General features: G+C 36.2%; 1 protein-coding gene across 6 annotated transcripts in view; it reads right to left on the reverse strand.

Moving 5' to 3' along the window:
- Trps1 (transcriptional repressor GATA binding 1) overlaps positions 1 to 21,586 on the reverse strand; it is a 239,709-nt gene that overhangs the window by 190,987 nt on the left and 27,136 nt on the right. For 4 of the 6 annotated variants that reach the window (XM_028867929.2, XM_028867927.2, XM_037197788.1 and 1 more), the window contains one exon: positions 4,360 to 5,288. In XM_028867929.2, the coding sequence (XP_028723762.1) occupies positions 4,360 to 5,286 (927 nt within the window). In that variant the 5' untranslated portion in view covers positions 5,287 to 5,288. Of the gene's footprint in view, positions 1 to 4,359; positions 5,289 to 8,639; positions 9,630 to 21,586 lie in introns of those variants that run through there. The other 2 variants (XM_028867934.2, XM_037197787.1) reach the window with 1 other exon arrangement.

Below are 21,586 nucleotides of genomic sequence, written 5' to 3' on the forward strand. Positions count from 1 at the left end.
TACACTTATATGTTAAGGCTATATAGAGCTCCTATAGTTAAAGGTGCTGAAAATATAAAAACAAAGGGTAGTTTCCTATCACGAAAATCTGCTCTTCCTGTTTCTAACATGACATATTGTACAACTGGGATAAAAATATTTACAAAACAGAAATGCAGCACTCCTGGTTCAAACAGAAGAGAGTCCCTGGTGAGTTAAGAAAGGGGTCCTTCCAGTAAACGTAGCGTTTCACTAAGGCCAAAACGAAGGTCCCAAATGGAATCCAGTAGCTACTTTCATGGAGTTGTGAATAATGCAGAAGAAGGGAAAAGATCTGCTAATATGGAAAGGTTTTGCTTGCATCTTAAGCTTTTATCAACTTGGAATAGTGTAAACACTTTCCCGTGGGAAGCACAACTTGACAGGACTCCTAATTTTATAACCTGATCTGAGAGCTAAAAGCTCCCCCATAAAGATGATGCAAACGCCCTAATGCACAGCACATTAAGCCCTAATGAAACAGCAGAGTCGGCGTGGTTAATGCAGGCCTCCATTCAGAGAAGGTTTAAATATAAGCATAATAAAGCAGATTAAAAAGAAAGAGGCTGTAATTACTTTTTAAAGAACTCAATCTCTTGTCCTATTATTGGTCTACTTGCAAGCCTCAAAGGCTGAATACAGATAGTAAAAATTACATGAGGCTTACCAATCATGCCATATCCATTATTTTCAAATATGTAAGCAAAAAAAAAAAAAAAAAAAAAAAAAGAAAGAAAGAAAGAAAGAAAAGAAAAGAAACCTGATAAAACACAGAGTGGGGGATGAAACATTGGGAAACTAGTGTCCATATCCAGTCAAGGAGCTCAGTGCTAGCCAAGATCTTCTTTTACTTCTTTTGTTATTTATTTATTTAATTACTGGCATTGTTTGGATTTTGCTGTTTTTAGTTGGTATCAGGAAGGTCGTTTTAATTTTTTTGTTTTTCTGTAAAAAGATGATCTCTTTTCTGTTTGCAGGGCTGTGCACACTACTGCGAAGTGTGTGGTGGAGGATTTCACGAATTTCTCAGACCAAGACAAGATGGTTGTGGGATATTCTATGGTGGTGTTGCAAGTGGTCTTCACCTATTCCTGGTACACTATCTACGGGGGCAATGTAAGAAAATCTTGTTGACATTATTTTTACAAATATAACCATAATTCCTTGGCCAGTTGTTTGGAATATCATTTCCTTGGACATGAACAGTATCATACAAGATCTGTGCTACTGGATTTTCAAAGGTTCCTTCAGATAGCATACATTTTAGGTTTATAAAGTATGTATTACAATCTAAGTTGCTGAATTAATTATGAATCCATCTTCCAAACTGGTTATCTTGTATTTGCAATCAAGTTGGTTCGATTTCTATAAAACCATTGTGTCAAACCAAACTATAGATCACAGCCACATAGTCCTCTGAGTTCTTTCCTCTGTTCCTTTCTCTTGGTCTAAAGTGTCATAAATCTATCATTAACTGCCAACTGCTCTGAACATTTCCTAAAAGCCAATTTAGTTGAAAAGGATTAATGAATTGTTCATCCATTTCTGTAATTGACTTAAACTGTGTAGTTCAGTAAATGATTCCTGAAATTGTTCATAATACTGGTGTCTAGGAAAATATTTTATCAGAACATATACAAGCCATTAAGTCATAAAATGCATCATATCTATGTATGTATGGATAGATATATATATTTCTTATGGAACTCTGCATTAAAGAAATTCTGTAGTCAGGATTTTATCTCTGGCAGCTTTTAGTGAACACAGTTCAAGGTCCTAAGAAAGAACTAGTTAAAGAGCATTTCTGCAGCACAGATATGTTAGAGCAAAAGGAGATTTCAGACATGGCTTTATTACTGAATATATGTAGGAGGAAAAGCTATTTGGTTTGTGGTTCAGCATGGAAACTACTAAGTTACTTATCTTCCGACATGTTTTTGCACAAATATTAGGTATGTATGCACTATATGTTCAAAGTCATTATTGATCTATAGTGTACTTGATATGCTCTTCACAAAATGAAGTTACAATGTTTTAGGTTTGGCGCCACACCCATTCATTTCTTTGAAATAGTCATCCATGTTTTCCATGGACTGGTTTAATCTACTTGTAGCAGCATTAGTTTTCTTCAACTGAAGAAGAAAGTAAAATAATTGTAACAAGATCACCTTCCTGCCTGTGGCTTCCTATCACTTTTTTCTTTGCTGCATGCAGAGCAGGGTTTTAGTGCACAGCACGGTCTGTGATCAGCTGTTTTATTTCCAAACTCAGATAGCTCACACATCTGTTTCATTTCTAAAATCACTGCCCAGGAAAAGTGTTCCACCCAAACATAAACTTTACTATAAATAACTAAGAACCTAACAAATAACTATTTGGGGGAAATGGAAGTGTGTTTAAAAAATCTGAATTCTTCCAAACCCTAGGCCTTAGTAATCTTTTTAGAGCCTTCCTGACAGCCGGGATCAGCTTCCCTCAGAAGTCGTCCCCAGAGTGAACAAATTAAAACTGCCGGAAATCCAGGTATTAACATCATATTACTTGCTAATTATAAAACACCGTTTCGCACACTGACATTATGCACTTCCAACCCTTTTATCTAAAACACGTATTTGCTTTCCAAATCAGAGTTTGACAGCAGAGTATATCTGACATAAGACAGTGAAATGATCTTTAATAAGACAGGAGTTCAAAGCATGCAGCTTTCATGCATAATAACTATGTTGCCTTAATTTGCTACTCCACAGAAATAATTCTATTTGGAGAAATTCAATGAGAAAATGGAAATTTTAAAGATGAAACTGCCTTGTTAAGTTTTCTCCATACCTTCTTTAAAATAATGATGGCCATTCTGATGTGGAAAGGGCTCAGAATTTTCTATCCATATCTTTCTTACAGATATTGTAAAATATGTTACTGCCTATCTTTTGTAGTGCCTTTCTGTATCTTTCTTAGTTTATATTAGGTCTGTAGAAAAGCATAGGAATGAGCTACTGTGGCTAGGAAGCTGACAAAAATGAATGTTAAAGGACTTCCCCGGTAAAATAAGTGCTGAGTTCTATGGTACTTGTAAAAATTCATAAATAAGGTGAACATTTACCATCACCTGCTTTGTGATCTCCACAGCTCAGCAGACAGTTGTGTAGCTTGATCTGCTTAAGGGGTCCCCTGGCAGTAGGATCAGAATACATCCCTAGTGCATGAGCTGGCTTTTTGGAGCCCACCACCTATGATGGGTCACCTCACACAGCCTTAAGGCAGAGGAAGGGGCTTGGACTTGCCTCTACTAAATATACCTCCCCATGGGAGGCCTTACCTTCTTATAGGAGGGAATGAGGGGTGGGTTGGAAGTGAAAGGCTGGAGGGATGGGAGGAGGGAAGAGGGAGATCTTTGATTGGTGTGTAAAATGAATAAAAAAATTATTAATAAAAAAAAGAACTTTAGAATGTAACACAACCTAATACACTTTGAGGGACTGGCCATGAGCTTCAATTGTGCTAAAATCACCAAGATTAAATTAATTAAAATTAGTACTGAATTTCTTCATATTCACATCCATGTTTCTTTCAAATTAAAAATATTACACCTTAGGGTTTTTTTTTTTTTTATATCTATGCTTTCAACTGAGGACAAAAAATAGATGAAAACAGAGTATGTGTTTCAACAAAAGTGTAAACCTAAATCATTACCAAATGCCTTCATAAATTATTATCATTTTCCTTAAATGGAGAGAAGAATGCTTTATTGGTTTATTTCAAAGTCATTGTGAACTCTGTACTACTTACAGTCTCATTGGGGTTGTAATCAATGTAAAATGTTACTTCAAAATTCTATTTGCAGTTATTTTGATATATCAAGAATATATCTCCATTACTGTCAATAAGATCCAAACCTAATTAGACTAACTATAAAATCAAATCCTAATCCAAGACACAAGAAAGACTGACCCAGGAGGAAGATTATAGGAGAAGCCTGCTAGTCTGAAACTAGAACAAGGCAATGACTTATGATCATGTGCAGTCACAGATTTCTACCATTGTTGAAAGGCTGAAAATACCCAACTATCATGAAGTAGATCAAGAAATGTGAATTTTAGATAATTCCATAAAAAAACTTTTTCCAAATCTGCTAGAAATTTTGGATTTTTTTCCCACAATGAGAAGTTAAAATCAACCCTGAATACACATTTGAATGAAGCAGCAATGAAATACACACATCTTTTCTATTGGGTGTAAAAGTCTCTTGTCTGGGATCTCACTTTGAACATAAAACTGTGAATTCACCTTTCATCGCTAATTACTTGATTCTCCCTCCTAGAAATGACAAGAGAAAACACGAACCTGTACATCATAGGTCCCATTTAGTAAAGCAGGCCGTGAAGGGTTGATGTCCTGCAACACACCAGAAAGCACAGATCGGTTGACCTTCTGGAAGTCTTTGGAATGGCTGAACTGCACCATGTTATGAAGGGCCAGGATTTTGCTGTCCAGCTCAGCATCCTGCCTGGTGCGATTATGCAGTCCTAAGTGATACTTTCGGAAGTGCTTAATCAGATCTGTGGGGTCATTGCCATAGTAACCGTATCCACAGATATTGCATTTAAAGTCCTGAAGCTCTGGAGACAGAGGTGCCGGGTCTGGGTTGTCATTCACCAGTAAGTCAGTTTTGGGTTTACTCAGTCTTACACCCCCATCTGAAGGCACTTGTGGGTTTTTTGAGGCCACGGAAACCGGGCTCAAACCTTGACAATTGGCTTGACCACTCTGCACTGGCCCTGTTTCCTCAGTAGCCTTTGGTGACATTTTATGTTCTTCCTTTGAATCCAATGAATCCCCTGATGGGGTGCAGGCCATATCTTGAGGGTCATCTGCCTCTGCTCTTTGAGGAGACTTCAAGGGCTCGCAGACTCCCCCGGCAGCTGGAGATGAGAAAGCCAACATATTTCTGTCTGTTACCTCATCATGCGGGAAGGAGGCAAGGTTTCCTCCCTTACTCGGGCTTTCATAATTGAAGCCGGCCTTCTCACTCAGGCCTGAGATTTGCAAGTCCTTCTTACTGCTAGAAGATGGATCTTGGCCATGCACGCTGTGTTCCTCTTTAGTGTTCAGTTCTGCAGCATCGCTGTGATCTGTATTTTCTGACATTTGATCTGCAGAAAACTCTTTGTCCTTTGTAGACACCTTGCTCTCTGTAGCTCTTGGCTCCAGGGTCTGACCCTCGCCTTCACTAGCAACGTTTCTCAGAGGGGGGTTCTTTTTCCGGACCATATCTGTGAACACATAGGGAAAATGAAGGGACACGGTTATTTGAAGATTACACACAGGTAACCGAATCTAGGGTATTTTACTTAGTCATTTCAAACTCTTCAAGGTGCACAATAAAATAGTTCCTCTAAGGAGAAGAAAAAAAAGACAGCTTCAAAAATATGGCAAGATTAAGAAAAGGAGAGGGACAAACAAAAGCAAATAATATTTGATATTTGGACCTGTTTAACACAAAGACTAGCTAATCTATTCTTTTAAGACATGATATGAATATTAAACGACTCATTATTATCCATATTATTAACCATTCCCTCTCATCCTATTTTTGCCTAATTTCCTTATTTTCAATTATGGGCAATAATAAGCACACATATATTTATACATGTTATAGATTTTATATATATATCAGATATGCTACATTTATAGAACATATGTACAGGTTTAACTTTACAAAACACATACTGCATGCTTGCTTCCATGGAAAATATATGCACCGTATACATTAATTGCTATGATGGAATATTGCTACACTAATAAGAATATGGTTTCAAAAAAATAGATTCGTGTCAAAATGACACAGAAAGTCGTGCTACAAACTGAGTGAAAACCGCCTGCTTACTACCAGGAAAGAAGATAATGAACATTTCTGCTCAGCCCTACCAAGAATTTCTTTAAAACTTATGGGTACCACGCTGGGGGTTAGAAATAGGTCTGAGAATGCATTCCAGCAGGAAAACGGGTGTCACTGGGACTCTGCAGCAGGATGCGGAGATAAGCTAAGCCCTTGGGTTCTCACCTAGAGAACAGTATGGAAGCTGCCAAAAGCCACTGTCTGAGACTGAGATGACAAGATCTTAGCAGTTTATGGTGGCTTTCTTCTCACGCCAGTTCTACTGTGCCTTAGGACTTTTTGACATCAGTAGCCAAAGTCAAACTTAGAACTTAAGTGATAAATGCCTATACAGGGATGTAGTTATCAGATCTGTAATAATATCGAGAAATGAATAGTGTCCTGCTAGTTAAAGACCATATTAACAAAGGCTGGCTGAGCATGGGACTCTAGGCTCTTCGTTCTCTAAGCTCTCAGCTGAAAACTCAAGCACTGCCTAAGCCATCCCTCAAAATGTCTCTCTGAAAATTCTACCTTGTACTGTCTAATAAAACAAGCTTTCTTTATGGTGAGCAGGCTTTGCTGTGACGACCAGTTTAGTAGAGTGAGTTATACCCCAGCTATGGCAAAGGGCTGGAAAAATCCAATGTAATAGCATTGCTTCGCTGTTTTCCCCTGCGACTCTTCAGGATGCAGCAGGATCACACTGGCCCGAGAGGAATGGGTGGACCTTTGCTTCTGAACATCTCTAGTCACACAAAATGGTTGTAAAATGAATCACCAAACATGATAATGGGCTAGATGTGTAAATAATCCTTGATAAGGTGGTATTTCACTTCAGGAACTAATGTAGAAGACAGAACAACAGTACTTTAAAAACTGCAGTGCTCTCTTTAAGCACCAATAATATTATTCATCAAATGTCCATATAAGTTCCCTCATGGAATAACAAAAATATGACAAAAGAATGAAGAAACCAGAGAAAGTGTTAGTCAGGGGGCAACGTTAACCTTCAGGAAGAAGGGGGAATGTGTGACTCTCCTTGTCACTTCATGAAAACCTCAAGGAAAAGAAGCTAGGAGCCTTCTTTGTAACTCAGGACACAGGTTAATTATGTTTTTGTAATGTTTGCATTTCAATGTTGCTTTTGTTGACAACATTTTAGGACACCTATATCTGTCAATTGGATGGGGCTCTGATAGCCTTGGGAGGACATGTGAAAGATTACAAGGTAATTTTACTGGTAGCTATCCAAGGGGAAATTTTGAAGGAAAAAGATAAGAATCTAAGAAATCAGTCATTGTTTAAAGCATAAATGTAAACAACACACATGCTGTTTTAAGTCAGGCAGAGTGGCATGTGTTTGTAGTGCTAGCAATTAGGAAAGCTGAAAGAAGAACACTAGAACCCAGGAGTTCTGGGTCGAACTGTAGAGCTCAGTCAGACACACATCTCAAAGTTGTGTATGTCTGTATGTCTGTGTGTGCGTGTGTGTCTGTGTGTGTCTGTGTGTGTGTGTGTGTGTGCGTGCATGCAGGTGTGGGTATTTACAAATTTAAAAGCATTTGTTAAATATGGATACATTTATACGTGTTTGTACTTATAAACTTATATTTAAACTTGACCTAGAAGACAGGATGCTCTAGTTCATAATATAAGCTGTTCCTACATGTTCAAACACATAAAACGATATTGATTTGGGAAGCATCTCTTGCCTCATCTTCTAAAATTCTGAATTACTTCTCCATTGTGCATCATCTCATCTGTATGGAACATAGTACAGTCTTTCTTTGGCCAAGTGCTTAAAAACCATAACGGTTGTGTTTCTACCTTTCCTACTTAACATACCTACATTCTAACAATGACTAACTGAAATGATATAAATGAGGTTACCCAAAACTGTAGAAAACTCTGTATGAAAAGCAGAATGTCGGAAGAAATCATAATCTGATTCATTAAGGTTACCCATCTATCAAAATGAAAGGTGAATGGTTTATGCCCATATATTAATGTCAAAGTGATTAGAAAAATGGCAAGGGAACTAAGATAAAATACTTAAAAGTAAATTGATCTAAATACATTCATATTGGGGGAAAAAAGTCATTTTTCAGAAGAAAGAAACCTTTTAGATCTCAACTGATTTATCATTATCATGAAGAAACGTGGTGGGTCAAAGGTTAAAAATGACTCCACCAGCATCATTAGCTGCTAAGGAAAAAAAAACACAATTTAATTAAATTACTATCTTCACAAATTCTAGTTCCTTCTTCCACCCAGGAGCAGACCTTCAGAAAGAGTATGACTCACTTATGCCTTATGCTCAACAGAGACCTTAATAATATACATTGCAAAGAACGTTAAACTGCTAAAACTTCAAAGAAGAATCAGAGAGGTCATTTGGGTTTTATATTGTGCTGTGGGGGGTAGGGGCATGTTCTTTTGAGTTGCTGTTTTAAAAAATGTAGTTAATTTATTTGAGTATACTTTGAAGTAGTTATAGAAAAAAATGTTACTGGAATTATATCATCATAATTTTTCAGAGTGACATATTATGTAAATATAAGCACATTTGCAATACTTCTGAGTGGAAGAAACTCCCCTCTCAAGTCATAAGTTAGATAGCACAAGACTATAGCCACCCGCCAGTTATTATCTCTAAGACAAATAACAGATTGCACGATGCTTTACTGTGTGCCAAGAACTTTTCCAGTGAACATTTTCCTTGAAAAAAAAATAGATCACATACTTGCAAAACCATACCCAGCATTGACTTCATAAGGCATGTGGGTGGCTTTAGAGTGCTTTCTGCACGTATTAATTCTATTAGTCAACTATCAGGAAGCTAATTGTCTTAGAAGATGTCACCAAAGACATTTTGAGAGATGATCTGTACACCTGTAAAACAAATAACACAAAAAGATTCTCTTCCTAAATAATATACAGATGCTTGAACATATCACACCTAAAATACAGCCTCACACCAGCACCCTGGGCTGGTAAAAGCATCAGATAAAAGCCTAGGCAGACCTGGGGCAGAATCCTTTCCTTTCTGGATTTTAATAATGAAGCCAGAGAAGGAGCATGATATAAAATATTACGGGACAATTTTATTTTCCAACAGATTGAAATACTGGTAAGATTATTCAACCTCTGAAGCCCTCTTATCCCTAAGGACTGTCATATTTACCAATGCTGGGTAGACAAGGGATCTAAATTTGTCCACACCAGCAATGGTGTTTCTAGAGGGACTCTGGAAGTCATTAAAACGCATAATCATATTAATTAATGTCAGACATCATTTAGGACAATTTGACTTTAAATTTTTCTCATTCTACTCCATAGCAATATCCCTTTTTTAAACTAAAAGAACAAGTAAATTCAAAATGCTAGTTAAAGCAGATCCACTCTGAAACAGATTTTTAGGTAACAAGGCTGGTAGGAGAAATGAACAGAGAAAATCAAAACTGTTCATTTACACATTCAACATAATTGAGAGATGAAGAAATACTACATAGTGGCAGAATGGTAAGCATTGTCTATATTTACACCATTTTCCACATACACAAACACAAATCCCCTTAATTAGACCATCTAACCCAACTGCCAAGATTTCTAAACAGTATGCCCAGCCTCTCCAAATGGTTCTAAGATATAAGATATCATTGCTGCAAAAATCCGGTTTAATCCTCAACTAATATCTCATTTTTAATTAGAACAATAAAATTTAAAAAATTCTTAAAGTTCACAATTATTTAGAACAAAATAGATTAGTGCAGTGGAAATACTTAACATTGGAGTTTAAGACATAATGCTCTTTATTTCATTTATTAAAATTGTTAAATATACCAAAAAATCTCCTTCATAAGACTGAATCTTTTTCTCATGGTGGCTGCTTCACAGAAACAGGAAAATACATCTTCTGTTATCTAGACAATGTGAATTCAAAACTAATGACTTAGTTATATTTCATATATCTGCATACATGTCTAAATATACATATGCAAACATATCTACATGCTCATATATATAAATATAGTCATTCATACACTTATGAAATGTTCTTATTCCAACTATCCATGTTATCAATAATCAAATTACCTGACCAGAGAAACCAATGTTCAGAGAAATTTAGAAAGAAACTAATTTCACACTCTGTGCAGTGAAAACTAGGATTTGTTTCCATTAAATGAGAAACTCTTTGAGATCAAAGGATGTAAAGTGTATGTTCTTTGTACTACCTTGACTTCAAACAAACAAAAGAGTGAAAACAAGAGAAAGAAAGACTGGGAAGGAAGTCGTGTGTCCAGTTTTAGATGTGACTTGCAGGACCCATAGGATGATTATGGTAAACCCCTCCTGTTTTCTGAGCCTTCTACTTCTACAACGAAAGAATTTAATTGATTTTCAGTTTCCCCTGGCTTTGTGACTGTAATGTAGTGACCCTGATAATAACATTTTAATTTCACTTTTGAAATACCTTTGTCCAATTTTTTTAAAGATGATGAAATATAAAACCGCTAACAACTAATGGTGTCCTAAACCACCATATTCATGAATGTCCTTCACTCAGTGTTTGAATTCCTTCAAACATTCAGCATCAGCTGTGAACCAAACACAATAAACATGATTTAATTACTCTTCATCATTAACTTCAAAGAGAAAAACTATGCTTAAAAAACAAATGAAACAATTATAAGGGATTTATTTGAATAGCGTTCTAAATGTCATTTTATGTATCTTTTTCTCATGGTGGCACTATGAGAAAGTGTGTGTGTGTGTGTAATCTCAAAACACTGGAAAAATTAGGGGAAGTATACTGTGTAATCTGACGTCAGCTTGGAATTTTATTGTGTATGAATTATACTATAAGTAGCACTACTGATTTTCATAATATTTAATACCAGATGACTTATTCTTTTTGTTTTTCAGATAATAAAACTTTCAAGTGCTTGAAAACAAAGTTAAACACAAAAAATAAGTCATCATGCTCTAATCTTTAATAAAAAGATATTTTATACCATACTTGATTATGCCACTAGCATAAAGTACAAAGTTATTAATTGCACATTTCTTGTAGCCTTTATAAAAAATAAAAGGAGCAAACAAAGAATAAAATGTTCCTTTTGATCAAAAGTCTCCCAAAAAATTCTAAAGAATTAAGCAACTGATAGCAAAATAAAAGGGAGGTCAAGTCTTGGACCTATAGCAGACTAGATAGCTTCCATATGAACATGGAAAGTTTCTGCTTTAAGGAACATATGTGTCTGCTCATTGGTTTGGAAGGAAAAAAAAAAACACTTGAATCCTGTCTACTCCATATATACAGATCAAAATCAGACTGCTTAAGTGAACTATAAAATGCAATAGACATTGTTACATTGTTTACTCAATTCACACACTCAAACATTACTGAAGAAGTTTAAATGTTTTCTATTTTTTTCAGATTCCAGGGCAAGACTTCAATGGTAGATTTTTTTCTTAAAAGAAAAAAAAAACTTCTAATTTCACAAACTCTGTTAGATCTGGTCGTTTGTTATCTATTTCTTTTTAATTTGGGCTTTGAATCCTTAACATTGCTGAATCTTTGAAAGTATTTTTGGACATTTTAAATCCTTTTGAGATTCAAACGTCATCACTTTCAAGCATCTCCCATTAAATAAATTTCTTATTAATTCAGACCAAAAGAATGCAAAATGAGTTGATCTTGTATCCTGCTATGTTGCTGAAGGTGTTTATAAGCTTTATCAATTCCTGGGTGGAATCTTTGGGGTCACTCAAGTATACTATCATGTCATCTGCAAATAGGGAAAGCTTGACTTCTTCCTTTCCAATTTGTATCCCCTTAATCTCCTTATGTTGTCTTATTGCTCTGGCTAGAACTTCAAGTACTATATTGAATAAGTATGGGGAGAGTGGACAGCCTTGCCTCGTTCCTGATTTTAGTGGAATTGCTTTGAGTTTCTCTCCATTTAATTTGATGTTGGCTGTTGGTTTGCTATATATTGCCTTTATTATGTTTAGGTATGTTCCCCGTATTCCTGATCGCTCCAAGACTTTTATCATGAAGGGGTGCTGGATTTTGTCAAATGCCTTTTCTGCATCTAGTGAGATGATCATGTGGTTTGTTTCTTTGAGTTTGTTTATATGGTGTATTACGTTGATGGACTTTCGTATGTTGAACCACCCTTGCATCCCTGGGATGAAGCCTACTTGATCATGGTGGATACTCAGTTTTCAATCACTATGAAGCCAGGGCAAGGATTTTGATACTGTGGTTCTTAATTGACTTGTTTTGTTTTAAAAGGGTACCAAGCTAAATACAAGATTTAAAGTCACACCAATTTATACTGCCAATGCACTGCGTATATGAGTGTTGTTTATATAAGTAGATGAGAGACAGAAAACATTTCTTTCTCCAAGACTAAGAGAAGTAAGCTGTGCCTTCATGTGTATTAGTCCTTCCTCATGAAACTGAGAAGTAACTTAGGAACCACTGAGCTCATCCTTACCATACAACAGGAAGTAGTTTAAAAGGACTGCACCCATCTAAGGACAAATGGCCTAAAGACAGAACCACAGAAGTGTCCAACAGTTAAAGGCACAACCACCGTGAAGATGTGATAATGAATCCATGCAACAGAAGGGAGATACTTAGTGTTTTCATTCCATGCTTACTAAGATCTATCAGTATAAACATGAACGTTGACAGATATAAGCTAATATACAGTACTTATAGTAAAATTTCAGACAGTGAAACAAACCCATAGCAGTGACACACAATTTGTTTTGTTTTAGATACCATCCTGCTTAGTGACACTGCTTTATTTAATAAATCAATTCACGAGAATCTATAATTGAACTATATAGACAGATGGCAGAAATTATAGGAGTCGGGGCCCCATGGTAAGAAGTCTATAAAGTCTTGCCAATGAAGGAATGGGTCTTTTCAAATTGCCTGCCCTCTTTCTGTTTCTTGTCTGGCACAAAGGGTGGCAGCTTTTCCTAATCATGTGCTAAGAAGCCAAGAGACCACAGACTAAAACTTCTGACATTATGAACAAAAATATTTTTTCCTCCTTTTAGTTTTCTTCAGGTATTTTGTTACAGTAACGGGAAGTGCAAAGATAGCATCATTTTACTTCTGATGAAACAAAAGAGGCCGAGCAGATTTTTCTCATTAAAATACAATTATATTTCTAATGAAAATTAACATTTTAAATATCCTTATGTGTTTCAGGAGACATGGTTCAGGAGGTTAAGGGCACATACTGTTCTTGCAAAGGACCTGTGTGGTTCTCAGCATCCACATGGCATCACACAAGCACCAATAACTTCAGTTCCTGAGTATTTGATAACCTCTTCTAGTCTTTGGTCCCCAAATATGCAAGCTAACACTCAACCATATAGAATAAAATAAATCAACCTTTCAAAAACATGTCTATTTATGAAAGCAACATCGGATAGTAAGGTGTACAGGGAACTACAGTTCTCTGTCTGCTAGGACAATAAAGTTCTATGCATAAATTCTAAAGGTATACACAGAATCTATACACAATTTGGGTACTAGGCTTAGAAATCTTCTGCTATGTGAGTCATCTTTGAAAAGTCATTATTTGAGAACATTCTGCCTGTGTTCACCCCATATTCAGTTAATCTCTGTCTGAGATTTTGAGATGGTGACTGTTTAAAAAAGATGACATGGAATCCAAGAACTTCTCTTATGTCCTTCTCATGATACTGACTTCTAAAAAAGAAATGAAAGACAAGTCCTTGATCAAATTAAGCTGAGTGGAAACTGTATACTCTGCAGCCCCACCCCCACCCCCAGATATCCACAATGTATATTAGCAATTATAGCTCTAGGAAGTCTTAGGGATCAGAGAAGATAGAGTCTGTTCCATTTGGACTGAATTTCCCAATTCCATTTGTCCTTACGTCACAGGGTATCACTTACTCCCCAAACACTAAAGTTTCACTGAACATGGAGAAGATGTTGCTTCAAGTCAGCATGGCTCAAGAAAAATTATAACCAAAGACGTCAGAGGATGGAAAAGGCAACTTCTTTCACTTGGCAGGGAAACGATGATGTTTTCAATTTGTTTATGGTTTTGAAGAGGTTTGCTGCTGCTTTGTAATACAGTTGTCAGTAGTAAAGGAAGATTGAATGAAATATAATATATAACAACAAAATAGAATCAACATCTGGAAGGATGAGTAATAGCCCAGGATTACAGACATTGAGTGGAAAAAAGCAGAAGATAAAATATCAATGTATAATTAGATCAAAGATCACAGATTTCCAAGTCATACATTCTTTATTACTCTTGACGTATAAGCCCAATGTTACCTCTGAATTTAATACCAATACTCATTAAATATAGGGGCTCCAATTTTTCTGCCAGTATAATTTTTAAAGCTATTCCACGACAGAAATCAGTTTAAAAATTTCTGAGAATCTAACTCAGGTTATCTGGCTTGTGGGGCAAGGGCTTCTACATGCTGATCTATCTTATAAGTCACTCTCTCATTCTTTTACAAATAATTTAAATTTCATTCTATTAAAATTAAGCAAATATGGCAAGATGTTTATTAAAATGTGGAATGTGAAAGGTATGAGAAAAAGACTTAAGGTTGCATCAAAGTGTCGCAGGTCCCTAGATTTATATTCTGTGGCTCTTAAATACTTGAAAAAATATACTTAGTCTCCAGTCTCCTCCATGGTTATTTATCCTGCTTCTACAAACTCTACTCATTGTCTGTCTCAAGCTTAACTAGACTAATAGTAAAGGACAAACAGCAGTGCCTGGGATCACGGTTGGAAAACCAGCATCTAGTATAAACCCCAGTCTGTTTGCATGTTTTTACAGCATGGCTTAATATTAATCTGGCTGATGATTCTGATTGACAAAAATAACATAGATAATGTGTCCTCAAGGAGGCTGTCTACCTTATGCTTGTATAACCTGACAAATCTCATGGAATAATGAGCTTTGGTAATGTCTTATTGTTAGTATATCCTGTAAAGATTTAAACAAGAGAGAAGGAGATACGGGGAGAGGGAAAAGTAGAATGGATAGGAGAGGAAAAGAAGAAAGGAGAGAAAAGCAAGAGGTGAAAGGAGGTGAGAAACAGGAGATAGATGATAGATAGATAGATAGATAGATAGATAGATAGATAGATAGATAGATAGATAGATACAGACAGACAGATAGATAAGTGATAGATAGAGCTCACACTAGGGTTCTACAAAGATGCTGAATTAATTGAAACAGGGAACAAAAGGTTTGAAATAGTTTTAAACAGAAAGCTCAAATAGGGGTTAAAATCATACTGAGAGCCAATTTTGAAAGAATGAGCATACATGTAGGTTGTTTAGGGCCCCCACAGTCCCCACTTTGTCCATTCATATATAAAAAAGAACAGCAATTTGTTGCATGTGGGTGGGAGAACAGAATTAGCTAGGGCAGAAATTAGCTCACTCATGAAGTATTTCACATAGGTAATTAACCTTCCATTTCAAGTCCAACGTAAACTTAAACTTCTACACACACACACACACACACACACACACACACACACACACACACACACACCTTTAGAAAAGATTTTTACCACCTGTATCCCAATTAGTCATTTCTTTTCTCCATCCATCTTCATGTGGACACCTGTCATAACAGAGTAAGGGGAAAAACACTTACATAATTCTAGATTCAGGTGTTTAACAATTTGTTTCTTCAAAAATCTAACTGAATGAAGAAAAAAACAAAATCCAGAACCAGACTTACTTTAGGCTTACAATCCTGCAAATCCATAGAAATTATTAAGGAAATGTGTAGTTGGTGTGAAAATGTGCCATGTTAATGCTGCAATGAGCCAGTAACTAGAGCAAAGGTACATCATTTCACCTGATTTAATTTGGATTGGCTGTCTTGGGTAAAGTAATAGTTTAGAGACATTTTACAGGTGAAGCAATAAAGTTTAAGCCCTTACTTAGGCATAGGCTGAGCACTGGGCCCAACTGGTTGTTAGAGCATGAAACATGTATTATAGTACTAGCTTAAAGTTATATTTTTCATGAAGCCTCTGGCATTTTCATTTTTCTTGAACAACACTTCTAACATATTTGTAGACATAAAGGCCATGTCACTTTCAGACATTTACATAAGATGCATTCTACAAAGGCAACGATCATGTATACTTGTTTGCCTTCAACAGCACTTGCCATATTATAAAATGCTGATATGTTGATGTTTTAGGGCATTCTACTAGACTGTGAATTCCGTAGACCAGAAAACTTCATTATTAACATTACTGTTAATTAAAATGACCAATATATCACCATTCATATGTGCTATATATTAATCAGATTATTGATATATAATCACTTAACATCTATAAATATCTACATGTTATCCATGATCTTCCAGCTTCCTCCAGATGGAGCACATCTAAGATACATTTCCACATTTGGCAATGTCACTCTGTGTCAGTGATCATTGGAAAGATAAGACAAGAGACATGACTTTTTTCTAAAGCTTGGTGATACCATTCGTATATGTCTTAAAATTTTCTGTGTATGATTTCTTTCTTCCAATGTCAAGGAAGCCTTAAATTTCTTGGCATTGAATGGGTCCCAGTGAATGAATGGTAAACTAATTCCAGGACTTTCTTATCATCATAATACAGTCTAATCAAGATATACAGACTCAAAGCATTGTGTCTGTACTTATACTGGTAAGGACAACTATCATGGCCCAAGATCCATGTGCACAAGGCAGTAAATGCACAAGTCATGAGAAATAAGCATACATTAACTTCCTTTTAAAATTATGAGTCTCAGTCTGGGAACACTACTCTATGTTGATAAGGTGTTTGCCATGCAAGTGTAAAGAATGGAGTTAGGATCTGTAGCACTCACATAATAGCTGGCAGGCACAGCAGCCCAATTCTAATCCCAGCACTCAGGAGATGAGGACAAGGGATCTGTGAAACTCTTGAGGTAGAGTAGCTGAATCAGTGAGCACCAGGTTCATTGGGAGGCACTTTCTTAGTAGTAAAGTATACAGAAATTGATGACACCTGACATCACGCTTTGCCCTTCATCTGCATCTGCACAGACCTGTACATGTATTTAAACACACATAGGCCCACAGAGATGCTAACAAGAATGCACAGAAAAGATATATCTTTATATATTTAGATAGATAGATAGATAGATAGATAGATAGATAAATAGATAGATAGATATCGACAAAAGGAGAGTTCAAAAATATAACCCTTGGGGTATAAAAAGAACACAGAAAAACATCAAACATTTAGATCAGACTCCTAGCAACTTAAACATCTGGAAGGACACAAAACCATGTTTAATTTCAAAGACACACAAACACATACCATATGCATGCACATACATCAGTACTCATAGAATGAGTCTTTGTACTGTCAAAGCTATAAACAACCAAAATATACATGAATAATATATGAACACACAGTGAAGTATGTAGTTCTATTATACAATATTATAGTGAAAAATGAATGAAGAAACCACATACAATATGTTACCTACGAAATGCTCAGCACCATTGAAAGCATGTAATGCTCATAAATGCTGCAAATTATTGTTTTTAGGCTTCAAAACCAAGCAAGGACAAATTACACTGTTATCAACCAGGGGAAGAACTGATTTTTAGAGGAAGAAATCAGGGTGAAGATGGAACATGAGAGCTTAAATTACAAAATATGTGTTTCTTGGTAAGAGAGACAGTTTCACAGGTGGATGCATTTTGTAATAATTCTTAGGATTCTTGTGTTTTATGGCTACACGATTAGAGCCCATGTGATTTTTTTTCCACCAGTAAAATGTGGAGAAGAAAGCATGGCCAGATAGGTTGAGATGAAATATTTCAGTGGCTATATTCTGATACTTCACCTACAAGGCCCTCACTAAGTAGAGTTAGCCATTGATGCCTCAAACCCACATTCAGACAAGGAGCTTTTGTGTACAGAAGCAGGCAACAGGTTGAGAAAAGGGACAAACTAGGAAATTTAGAGAAAAAAAGGTGGATTCTAGACTACAGCAATTTAAGAAATATAGGGTTTGAAACAAGAGAGAAGAACTAAAAATAAGAGGAGAAAACAGCAGAGGCATGACAGATGAAAAGATAATCTGGGACAATGAATCAGGGAAAAAAAAAGAAAACCTTTAATCTAGGACTGTTAAATGAGGGTGCCGGGAGGAGCCAAGGATAGACACATCTGCAGTTATTATATATACAAATCATCATAGTGAAAAAAGTCCAATTATAAAAATAAACAATTTTGTATACAACTGTATCACAGAGACAAGCTAAATTAAAGTGGACGCCAACCATTTACTATATATGTACTACTTCCTAATTATGTATTTATTTTCACACAGAATTTTCCCACTTACCCCTCAGCAAAGCCCTACAAGTTATCTATTAAACCCACTTTACAAGTGAGAAAACTGGACTGGAAAGAGGGTCGAAGCCACTCGCTTGTCTTAACAGACTAGACCCTTCTATGACAGTCAATTCTACAGTGAAGGATTTTCTTCAGAGATTTCACCATCTAAATTCTTTAATCCTTTATAAGACTGAACAAAGACTTTTGTTCACATGAAATGTATCAGATTATAACCCCACCTAAAGCACTTTCCATAAGTCTGTCTAAAACAGGAAATCAAGGCATTCCATCTTACAATGGAATACTGATGACTGACTACTCATTTTGCATGAAAAAAGTTAATAGGTAAAATTCTATTAGTTTCAAGCTTCTACTTGGTTAATATTTTCTTCAGACTTTGGCTTCTATTTTCAATTAAATGCTTTCTAGAGTCCAGTAGTACCAGACCCATAAAAAAAAAAATGAGAACAAAACATAATAGGCAAACCTTAAACTACTCTTTAAACTATTTGATTTGTTTTGTGAGTACATACACAATATACAATGCAATCACACTTTATCAAGAAATATGTGTTCCAAATTCTAAAATATAATTTAGCACTCATGAGGTTCTTTGTGGAAAAAGAAATAATCAAAGACTAGAGTCAGCTAGATGATCATCTGAACATCTCATCCATATGGACTAGGTGAGCCGAAAGACTAGCTGGGCCAAGGAGGTAACCCCCATAGCCTAGTGCATGCATGGAAGGAAGACATCAAACATTAGAGAGCGCTAACAAGCTGAAACCAGCACTATACAAGAGTGTCTTCTAATGTCCAGAAACAGTACTAGAAAGAATAGTGTTTTAATCTTTGCTTCAGTAACTTCAAAACTGAAATAGCTAACCATATCAAAATGTCCAAAATTATGTACATTTGTGAGAAAATGCAAATGATTAATCTGTGTATTATCTGGATTTTTTTTCTAGAAACCAAGTCAAAAGTATCTCTTGGCATAGAACCCACTGAGTATTCGCTTGTATGTCTTGTGTAAATATTACAAAGCTGACCAGCTGCTTTGATAACTGAGGCTCACCATCACCACCAAAGTAACATCACATGTGTTTAGTTATCACAACTTTTTAAGGGCCAACCATGCATCAGGTGTTGAGCAAGACGTGCAAAGAATGGACATGAAAATTCTCCCACTGAGCCTATAGGCTGGGGGAGGGAGGAAACCAGGAAACAGGGTACCAGATCTACATGTGATCTAACAAGAAGGGGTTCCTAGGACAAAAGTGCAGAAACAGGCCAAGTAAAAAGACAGGACTGAGGAATTTGAGGCCCACACTGACAAGGAGCAATGTGCTTCTTAAGAGAACTGAGAAGGTCTGTGGTATTAACAGTGGCTGTGAATTTAGGTTAAATTTTTATGAAACAAAGAGTGAAACAATTTCTGTAGGGAAAAAAAAACTTATTTCCCTGAAAAGCATTATTAGCAACTAATTTATCGTGTACAGTCACCAAATATTATATGAACATTCCATGCACAGTATTTACTCACTTGGTTATACATAAAATGTCTATATAATTATCATGGAAAACATTTGAAATGAAATAATAATTTATAAATACTTGTGGTTATATTTGACTGCCTTAAATTGATCTCTTTCTAAAAGTTTAATATTCTTGACCTGAAGAACAAAATAATACATTTAATTTCCAATAAACCTGTTTTTCCATGACATAAGTGAAGAGGTTCAAAAATAAAAGAAGGAGGAAGAGGAGGGGAGAGAGGGAATGGAGAGGTGGGGGTAGGGGGGTTGGAAAGAGCAGCATCAGATGTCTTATCTACAGTCTATTCATGAGCAAAGATGCTTTACACTTCAGATTTCCCAGAGAGTTCATTCACCCATAAACTATGCATTTATGACTTCCATACTACACTTAACTTCTAAGATGAAAGTTGGCCTTTCTAGAAGAGCTGGCTAGCTTTATCAGAGAAACAAGGCTCACAGTAAATACAGAAGCTACAAGGCAGCACAACACAGCACAGGAGCAAAATGAACAACACAAACATGAAATCTCTTGGGAGGCAAATAGTGAGCACTGTTTGCTGTGTCTGTTATCGGGTCTATTCCTCCAATCATAGCAAATAACCCCATATGGGGGATAGCACTAGAGGCACTTATGAGTGAAGAATGTCTTCATGTAGAATTATACAGTAGGGGGACAGAGAGTGCATGCAGAGATACAGAAGTGAAACACGGGGTTACTACCTACTATAAACAGATACCGAAGAACAGTGAAGAATCAGGATGTAAAACAAAGGGTTGCCTGGAATCCTGTGGTTCCAAAGGCAGCTAAGGTAGAAGGTTGCATTTCAGTGATGCTGGGCCACCCTAGAAACACAGACCCACTTAAAGTTTCTAAAAGGAAGAGAGTAGAAAAAAATAAAGTAGACTGGCGTGGCATAAATACCGAGGAAGAGAACGGGAAAAATGTGAAGCAATGTTCTGCATTTCAAAAGGAATTCAATTCTAATCAGAAATAAAATCAGAGTAAAAAAACTTAGGTGAGGTGTTCCAGGATCAGAAGAAAAGATCACATTGCTGATACATGCTTGGGAGTGATTAATGGTGTTCAATCATTGGGATATTTGCATGCAGTCAAAATCTTTAGTTAAATTAGAAATGTGACTGCTACTTTTTTGTTTCATTATTGTTCATCCTACCTGAATGATGTGATACCATTCAAATTCTATTCTTGGGTCAGACAAACAGTCAATGAAAAGCAGTATAATAAACATTTGTTGGCTAAATGTATATAAGTTACTGGAATCGGCGAACTTATTGAAACCAGGGCAATAGGATGAATCAGGGGCATAATTTACCCTATCTACTTGTCTCTTTTGATCTATAGTCAATGAAATGTTGTGTGATAAACATTTGTTAGCTGAACTTTTCAAAATTACTGAAATTGTTGAAACCACACAATTGGATGAATCTAGTGTGTAACTTACTTGACTTCTGTAGAACGCTAAGGGAACATTCTAGCCCTATCTAAGCAGAGTCCTTTTAGGCTCATATGCTCTTACACTGCATTTTGTAGTTTTCCAAAGTAAACTGAAACATAAATCTAGACCTTCCAAAAGGAGTCCACATCTCATTAGTCCCCTTCGGAGCTCATTAGAACATTGTCAAAATCTAAGCAATTATTATTCTAACATGTTCTGGTCTGTGAAACTCAGCACTTTCCATACTGGCCTGAGGCCTTGTTAATTCCTGT

This window comes from Peromyscus leucopus, chromosome 20, assembly GCF_004664715.2.
Source record: "Peromyscus leucopus breed LL Stock chromosome 20, UCI_PerLeu_2.1, whole genome shotgun sequence".
Lineage (NCBI taxonomy): Eukaryota > Metazoa > Chordata > Mammalia > Rodentia > Cricetidae > Peromyscus > Peromyscus leucopus.